This window comes from Lagenorhynchus albirostris, chromosome 3 (genome assembly GCF_949774975.1).
Source record: "Lagenorhynchus albirostris chromosome 3, mLagAlb1.1, whole genome shotgun sequence".
Taxonomy (NCBI): Eukaryota; Metazoa; Chordata; class Mammalia; order Artiodactyla; family Delphinidae; genus Lagenorhynchus; species Lagenorhynchus albirostris.
In genome coordinates, this window is record NC_083097.1 from 158,001,395 (window position 1) to 158,010,372 (window position 8,978).

Consider the following 8,978-nt stretch of genomic DNA (forward strand, 5'->3'; position numbering starts at 1 on the left):
CATCAGTCAGACAGAGAGCTGGGCCAGCTCTGCCTTCCTCTGGTTCTCTTCTCCTCTCTTGTAGCATCTGCTTAACGAAAGTTGGTGCCATGTTATTTGGTGCATAGATACTCCTATCTATTGTATCCTCCCTATGGATCATAGGAATAGCCTTTAGGATGTGGACTATCATCCTCTGCACCTGTAATTCTTTGCCCTGAATTCTCCGCTGTGGCAGCTCTATTTTGTTTGACTTTGGCTGGCATGCCTTCACCCATTCTTTCTACTGGTTTAGCCTTTCTCACTCTGCTTTTACAGTGTGGAGTTGGGTTTTGGTCTGTGAGCCAACCTCTAAGTCTTTCTCATTAATAGGAGAAGTAAACCCATGTACATGGACATGACTGACACAAGGTAGGCTTGCAGACTTCCACCCCCCGCAGAGAGGGCCAGCCTCTCTGCATATTGTTTTGCTTTCATTTTCCACTTTGCTTTTTCTTTAATTACTACTCTTAACCTCTTTTTTTTTTTTTTGGACTGCGTTTGGGTCTTCGTTGCTGTGTGCGGGCTTTCTCTAGTTGCAGCGAGCGGGGGCTACTCTTTGTTGTGGTGTGCAGGCTTCTTGTTGCGATGGCTTCTCTTGTTACGGAGCACGGGCTCTAGGCACGTGGGCTTCAGTAGTTGCAGCATGCAGGCTCAGTAGTTGCGGTACATGGGCCCTAGAGCGCACAGGGTTCATCAGTTGTGGCTTGCGGGCTCTAGAGCACAGGCTCAGTAGTTGCAGCACATGGGCTTAGTTGCTCCGTGGCGTGTGGGATCTTCCCGGGACAGGGGTTGAACCCGTGACCCCTGCATTGGCAGGCAGATTCTTTTTTTTTTAAATTAATTAATTTATTTTTGGCTGTGTTGGGTCTTTGTTGCTGCACACATGCTTTCTCTAGTTGTTGAGAGCGGGGGCTACTTTTTGTTGCCGTGAGCGGGTTTCTCGCTGAGGTGGCTTCTCGTTGCGGAGCACGGGCTCTAGGAGCACTGGCTCAGTACTTGTGGCTCACGGCCTCTAGAGCGCAGGCTCAGTAGATGCGGCGCACAGGCTTAGTTGCTCCGTGGTATGTGGGATCTTCCCGGACCAGGGCTCGAACCCGTGTCCCCTGCATTGGCAGGCGGATTCTTAACCACTGCACCACCAGGGAAGCCCTTGGCAGGTGGATTCGTTAACCACTGCACCACCAGGGAAGCCCCTGGCAGGTGGATTCGTAACCACTGCGCCACCAGGGAAGTCCCTCCACTTTGTTTTTATAAGGCTCAGATTTTTGGTCAGGTTGTTGTTTCATACACAGGCTGATGGAGCTGATTTTATTCCTTTGCTGCCTGCTTCGTCTATTGCTGAGACCACATTATTCTCCCCTCGTTGTCCCAGAATCTGCACTCAGCACATAGCACCGAGTCAGGCAGAGTCCACATTCCTGCACTGATGAGCAGAGACTGACCACTCGCTTCATCCTGGGGCGGTGCCGGGGGTGGGGGGTGGGCGGGGGGGTGCATGAGCTCAGCCCTGGGGAGGCGTGGCTCTCTCCTGCCCTGCCCTGCCCGAGGCACGCAGAAGTAGCTCTGGTCGGCAGTGACTGCTGTTGCCAGAGGCACGGGGATCAAAACCCTCCATGTCCCGGGTGTGATGAGAGCTATGCTCCCCACTCCTCCCTGCTGTTCTGGGTGAGGCTCACCGGGCGCTTGGACAACCAGGCCAAGACTCCTGACTCCTCGTGGTCAAGAGGAGGGTTCCAGTCATTCCTGGCCCTGCTCCAAGCACCATCTCTGGAGTCATTGCTCAGCTTCCAGGGCCAGAGCCACGCCCTTTGGGGGCAAGACCCAGGGCCAGCTCATCAGTCAGCCCCCAACCTTGGTCTCTTATTTTTGTTGCCTCTCCCTGTTCCCTTTTCTTCATTTTGACATGTCCCTCTTGCTTTCACACACCTTCCTGACACTGGGCTCTGGGGGTGTTCACTTGGACTCTGGCCTGGGCAGGTAGGGGCCCTTGTCCCACGGCAGCCCATATCTGCGCTGTGTGCTCGCTCTCCCTCTCTGTTCTTCCCTCCCAAGGCCTGTTGGTCTTATTTTCCTTGAAGCAGCTAGGCTTCTGTGCCTGGCAACTTGTGAAATTTTCTCTTCATCCTCAGAATTCAACAGTTTTCCCCAGCGGGGCTGGTGGGGGCAGCCTGTGAGGCCTGGAGGACAAGTATGAGTGTTTTGGAGAAGCCAAGGCACTGGGTGACTGCAGGTCACACAGGAAGAGGTTGGTGGCCGAGCCAGCAGCCTGGCATTCTCCAGGGGCAGCTGTTGGCCGAGCTTGCCTGGGGCCTCAGCCTGACCACCTCCACCCTGGTGTTCTCCCCCAGGGCGGCAAGGAGTACCTGATGCGGGCCCACTTCGGCCTGCCCAGCGTGGAGGCGGAGGACAAGGAGGGCAAGCCCCCGATCAGTGTCAAGTTTGAGATCCCCTACTTCACTACCTCCGGCATCCAGGTACATGCGGCCAGGGCTGCCAGGGCCCCAGAGCAGACATGGATAGGCCCAGGGGGGCCTCAGGGACCGGGACCAGGTGTCAGTCCAGGCTCAGAGGGTTGCAGGTGACAGACATCTGTGCAACCAGTTAGAAAAGGGTGCTAATTGGCTTGTCCTGGGGCTCCGCGGTGCTCCTGGCTCTGCCTGTCTCCGAGGGCAGCCCGGCCCTAATGGAAAGAGGCCCACAGTTGTTTACCCAGACCTGACCTGTGCTTGAGCTCCAAGCTCAGAGACGCATTCAGTCCCCAAAACTAGAGTTTGAGCCTCTAGCATCCACGCACTTGCCACCATGGGACCCGTTTTCCTGGGCACCTCCGCAGAAGACCTGCATGGGGAAGAGAACCCTGGACGGGACCCCTTCTCCAGGAATCTGCTGGAGGGCTGTGCCCGAGAGCGCACATCTGGCTCTTTGCCGCATCTTCTAGAAGTACCTCCACCCTCCCTCAGCCTCAGAGAGGTTCAGACAGATCAAGGCCCTTTGCCCCCTCCCTCGCCCTCCTGGTCACAGCCTGGCCCCGGGAGGAATGACTAAGCGGGGACCAGGAAGGGGGATGGGGGTGTGTGCATGCTTAGGGCCCTGGTACCTGTGCCCCAGGTGCGCTACCTGAAGATCATCGAGAAGAGCGGCTACCAGGCCCTACCGTGGGTTCGTTACATCACTCAGAACGGAGGTGCGTGCGGCCCACCCGTGGGGCAGGTCGGGGGGGTGCTGGAAAGGTCCCTGGTGGGCATGCTGCTGTCTCCAGGGTGGTGCTCACGGAGCAGCCCCAGGGTCGGGGCAGGTGGGCCCAGGGTGCAGAGCAGACAACAGACGCCTCCTCCTCACTCCTAGATTACCAGCTCCGGACCCAGTGAGGGGCCACGGTGGCCAACGCTCCCGGCCCAGCACTGGGGCTCCTGGTGGAAGCACCGGGAGGAAGCACCTGCCAAGCCTGCCGGAAGGAAAGGCTCCCCTGGACACCAGCCACCCTCCCGGCTCCACCCAGGGGCCCCTCCTCCTCCAGGCGCACCTGCTGTGCCGTCGCCACTCTCATCCCCCAAGTCCCTTTTCCCAGAAGAGGCTTATCTTCAAGAAGTCTCGTCTCTTTGCCCCCGAGTCAGTTTGAAGGGAAGGAAAGAAATCTTTCCCTCCAGAGATCAAATACAGCCTTCTGTGCTGTTTAGCTCCTAGTCACGAAAAGATTGGGAAACGCTCGCCAGACCACTGTCTGGCCGGGCTGGCAGGGCCACCGTTTTGTTGCCATTCTGTTGAACGTTGTAGGTTTATTGAGTGTTCCTGGATTTTTGTCTTGGTCCGTTGCTGTTTACGTGAACTTCACTGTCCACGCCTCCTGCCCCTCATCCTGAAGCGCTCAGGCAGCACTTAGCGAGGACAGGACCTCCCCGTTCCTCGCCCTCCTCCCCAGCGAGGCTGACGCTGGGTCGCCTTCCCACATCGGGCCAGAACCTGGCACTTTGATCGGAGGCTGCAGCTGATGGCTGTTCCTTGGAGGCTCCTTGGCCTGGACGCATAGGCTTCAACAGAGGCGCCTTCTGAGGGCCAGCCTGTGCCACACGATGCTGTCACTCATCCACATCAGTGTTTGTCCCCCCAGGGGAGGTGGGGTCCAGGAAGGGCCCCTGGCCTCAGAGGGTGGGGCGCACGGGTCATCCACATCCGTGCTTGGACACCACCCCCTTCAACCCTGTCTGTGTTTGTGTCATGAGTACATTAAATTCCATCAGTTACACATGCTGCCTGCCTTCCATCTGATGCAGCGTGGTACTGACTCCCCATGGATGACCAACCTATGTGTGGCTCCGTGTGGTGTCACCAGCTCCCAGTGCCCCTACATCCCCCAGGGAAGACGGGAACAGGCAATGGGACGGCAGAGCCATTGCACTGGGCCACCAGGGCCACCCCTTCCAGGGGGGCCACACAGAGGAGAGCACATGAGCAAAATGGATCCCTCTCATCGGAGATGACTGTTACAACCCCCAACCCTCAGATCACCAACAGCTTGCCCCCATCCCTTCCCAGCCCAGTGGTCTTCCTTAGAGTGTGGTCCTGGTACCAGCAACATCAGCGTCCCCTTGGAGCTCACTACAAATGCAGGTTCACAGGCCTACCCTGACCTGCTGAGGCAGAGTCTCAGGATGGGGCCCAGGAGACCAGTTAACAGGCTCTACATGTGATTCGTGCACGCACTGGAGTCTGAGAACCGCTGCCTGGTCCATAGAGGGGATCATGGTGGGCACATGGGCAGGAGGAGCTTGTCTTCCCACTGCAGGCATCTGCACCCACTGTCCCTCCAATGCTGATGGCCCTGCCTGCCCCACACCCTCTTACATTCAAGGACTGTGTTTTCTTCTCCCTCTCCCATATCACCCAGCTCCTCCTTGGAGGTCTAGTGGGCATCAGCCTGAGTGGAAGCTTGGCCTTCTACCGTGTGGAGTAAAGGACGTTGCCCTGGCCCAGGGCTCAGGCCAAAGCCCTTGCAGGCACCCTTAATGCCCCACCCCTCACTCGCATGCCCACATCTGCAGCAAGCCCTGGTGGCCTCCCTCCAGAAGACCCTCCGGAGCCACAATATACAAAGAGACAATGACCAGAATTTTCCAAAATTAAACATTTTACATGTAAAATCTTTACATTCTCAGATTCAGGAAACCATTGAGGCCAAATCAGGATAAATAAATCTAAGTCTAAAACTAAGAAACATCACAGTCAAAATGCAGAACATTAGAGACTCAGTGAAGATCACAAAAAGCAATGCAAAGAAGATAAAAACACAACACACACAAAAAAGAAAAAAGCAATTAGGCTGAGAGCTGGTTTCACAACTGCAAGAATGGAAGTCAGAAGATAAAGAATAGGCTCAAGGGCTTCCCTGGTGGCGCAGTGGTTGAGAGTCCGCCTGCCGATGCAGGGGACACGGGTTCGTGCCCCCGTCCGGGAAGATCCCACATGCCGCGGAGCGGCTAGGCCTGTGAGCCATGGCCGCTGAGCCTGCGCGTCTGGAGCCTGTGCTCCGCAACAGGAGAGGCCTGCGTACCGCAAAAAAAAAAAAAAAAAAAAAAGAATAGGCTCAAATTGCTAAGAGAAGATGACTAGTCTGTGATGACCAATTCTGTGCCCAGCAAAAGAACAAAATTAAAAGTTTAACAATAGCAGACCCTCACGAAGCAACTTGGCGTACGAGAAGAAGGAGATTCAGGACTTCCCTGATGGCTCAGTGGTTAAGAATCTGCCTGCCAATGCAAGGGACATGGGTTTGAGCCCTGGTCTGGGAGGATCCCACATACTGCAGAGCAACTAAGCCCATGCGCCACAACTGCTGAATCCTGTGTGCTGCAACTACTGAAGCCCATGCACCTAGAGCCCGTGCTCCACAAGAAGAGAAGCCACCACAAAATGAGAAGCCCGCACACCGCAACAAAGAGTAGCCACCTGCTCTCCACAACTAGAGAAAGCCCGTGCACAGCAACGAAGACCCAACACCGCCAACAACAACAACAACAAAAAAGGATTCAATGCAGGAGGAAGGAAAGAGACTTGAGGAAGATTGCTGAAAAAGCTTGGAAAACATTGGGAATATCTAAACTGTCATTGACTATATAAAGCAGTGGTAGTGATGAGTTAGTAATGTCTGAGTAGTAACAAGTTACAACTAAAATTCTGGACAGCATCCTGCAAAATAGGCAGTTGGCATCCATACCTCCCAAGGTCTTTTTACTGTTTGGGAAGAAGATGGACTAAAGTCTAAAAAACTATATATTCTTGTATAACTTCCAAACCAGTGGTTGGGAAACGGTTTAAAGAAAATTTTAACAAACCAACAGGAAAGGAGAGAGGAGCATGAAAAAGCGGGATAAATACAAGGTGTCCTAAGAATCTTTTAATAATAACATTTAAAACTGCACAACTTTTCCTACTGTGCCATAAAAACTGCAAAATAAGATTGTAGAAATAAATCCAAATGTTAGGAATCACAATAAATGTACACGAAGCAAACCTGCTAGTTTAAGGTACAAAATCCAGCTATATCCTGTTTGTGAAATATACACCTGAAATATAAGTACACAACACAGTTAAAAGGAAAATAATGCTAACCAATACCAAAATAAACCTCATGTAGTTATATTAATATCAAACCAAATAGACTTAAGGCCAAAAAAAAAAAAGTGTACTAGACCTTGAAACACTTTTCACAAATTCCCAAGAATTCTTGGTATTAGAGTCCACATTCTCTAAGGAATTCTCAAGAGAATTAAGTTAGAAATCAACAACAAATGAATTTCTTTAAAATATTTACAAATATAATTAGTTTTCTTTTTTTTTCCAAATTAGCAAAGCTTTACTTCAATTTGATCATAAATGACTCTAAAAAGCCGATATGCAAGAGGCCAACACGCTGTGGTCTAAAGGCAACGTCGAGGCCACTGAGAATATCCCTCAGACAAGAGGCTCTGCTAAAAATCTCCCCCATCTGGGGTGAGGGCAGCAGAATGGGGGTCTGGGACAGAGGGATAAATACATCGTCTTAGCTCTGCCATTAGGGCTGGCAGCCCGGGACCCCAAGCTGGTCAATCAGAGGTCGACTGCTTGGAGCTTCCAAAGCTGCCCGAATGTTTGGGTGTTTTGGGGAAATGCTGAGGCTTTGGGAGGGCCCATGTGCCAGCTGGAAGGGCCCTCGGCCAGCCCCCTCCTCCTACTCCAGCTCCAGGGAGAGCGCAACTCCCTGCTGGCCGGGCCTGCTGTACCCTGGGGTCGAGGCAGCCTCTCACCCAGCAGCCCCTGCCAGGAGGGGGTGGGGAAGGGCATCTCCAGTGAGGCCCAGACGGGAATCTGCCCTAAAGGTGGCTGACAGCGGCCCACCTGTAACAGAGCCCTGCTCCCAAAGGGGCCCCTTGGGGACCAGCCCAGCGGGGTGCCCTCCCAGGAACGGGCAGGCCAGGCTGAACCCGGCCGCAGCAGCAGATGTGGGGGAGAGTGGTGTTAACAGACAACAGCGGGAGGGGTGGGTGCAGACAGGGCACGGTGAGTGTGGGGCGGAGCCAGCCCGGGCCCGCCCATCAGAAGGCGAAGGAGCGCTCCTTGGGGTGGCCCACGCTGTCCAGATTGGGCAGGCAGGCATACTGGATCATGCACGGGGGTCCGCACATCAGCACCAGTGGCTCCTCCTCCAGGGGTGGAAGGTGGTCCCAGATCATCTCCTCGTTCACGAAGCCCTGGCTGTAGTCCCAAGCTTCAGGGGCACTGTCCACCATGTACCAGAGCTTGAAGCACTCAGAATGTTCGTTCTTCAGTTCCTCCAGCTCCAGCCGCAGCAGGAGGTCCTTCTCAGTCTGGTTGGCAAAGCGCAGGTGGCACATGGTGTGATCATCCCTGTCCTTCATGATGGCGCGGATCACCTATAGCATTGGGGTGATGCCCGTTCCTCCCGCAAACATGCCCACAGACTTCACCGTCTTGATGACAGGGTTGGATTTCTTGTCTGCACAGATGGCAAACTTTCCTTTGCCCTGGTAGACCGGCAGCCCATTTGGGTCTCGGAACTCAATGGTGCCTCCAATCTTCATGCTTTACAGGTACTGGGACATCTGGGACATCCCACCAGCGGGAAACTTGGGGTGAGTGTCTTTGAAGTAAACCTTGATGACCAGGTCCACAAAGCCCTTGTCATCGCTGGAGACAGGCATGTAGGGCAGAATGACCAGGTTCCCATTGATTCAAGCCGAGAGGTAGATGTGCTAGCCCTACGGGGAGGCCCAGGATGTGCTGGGGCGACGGTAGAGCAAAGTGGAACCATCAGGTGTCAAGGCTGATGACCTCCTTGTCAATCAGCTGCAGCAGGTACTTGATGTCCAGGTTCTCGAGGGTGATGGCGGGAGTGGAGCTTTGGAACAGCTTCATGAGCAGGCTGTACAGGAACCAGACTGGGGAGAGGACCACGTGGCCCAACGTGCTCAGCCGGGCCCCCGTGGTGGCTCCGCTCTGCTCTAGCTCCGCCGCCGCTGCTGTGACCGCCACGCCCTGGGCCTGCGCCCCCCCCCCCGCCACGTCACTGAGCCCAAATATAGTTTTTAAGAACACTTCTAAAGTACCATGTGTAATTAAAGAAGAAAATGTAATGGAAATTAGAAAATACCAGAGATTATTTTTTTAATCTGGATGCAGGTTACATGGTGTTCTCACTTTTGAAAATTCATCAAGCATTTATGATTGTTCACTCTTCTGTATATATGTTACACTTCAGTAAAATTTATAAAGAAAAAAAAGACAACAAATCTGTAAAGCAGCTAGGGATGGAAAACACATTAACTTCAAAAGTGTGACAAGGTAAACAGCCTACTTTTCATCAGCAACAAAGGAAACCAGATGAAAGCAAAATGACATTTTCAACGTGCTGAAAGAAAACTGCCAACCCAACAAAAATATTTCAAGAATGAGGTTGAAATAAA

At 53.5% G+C, this 8,978-nt stretch overlaps 1 protein-coding gene and 1 pseudogene across 3 annotated transcripts in view; one reads left to right on the plus strand and one right to left on the minus strand.

The window, feature by feature from the left end:
* Positions 1–4,264, plus strand: part of AP1M1 (adaptor related protein complex 1 subunit mu 1) — a 30,247-nt gene extending 25,983 nt beyond the window's left edge. For all 3 annotated transcript variants that reach the window (XR_009539736.1, XM_060144606.1, XM_060144605.1), the window contains 3 exons: positions 2,370–2,495; positions 3,130–3,205; positions 3,367–4,264. Coding sequence is in view for 2 of the 3 variants with exons in the window: in XM_060144606.1 (XP_060000589.1) it covers positions 2,370–2,495; positions 3,130–3,205; positions 3,367–3,389 (225 nt within the window). In the remaining variant the exon portion in view is untranslated. The remainder of the gene's footprint in view (positions 1–2,369; positions 2,496–3,129; positions 3,206–3,366) is intronic.
* Positions 4,265–7,558: 3,294 nt separating this feature from the next.
* LOC132518645 (NADH-cytochrome b5 reductase 3-like) lies at positions 7,559–8,529 on the minus strand (annotated as a pseudogene).
* Between the last annotated feature and the right edge of the window lie 449 nt (positions 8,530–8,978).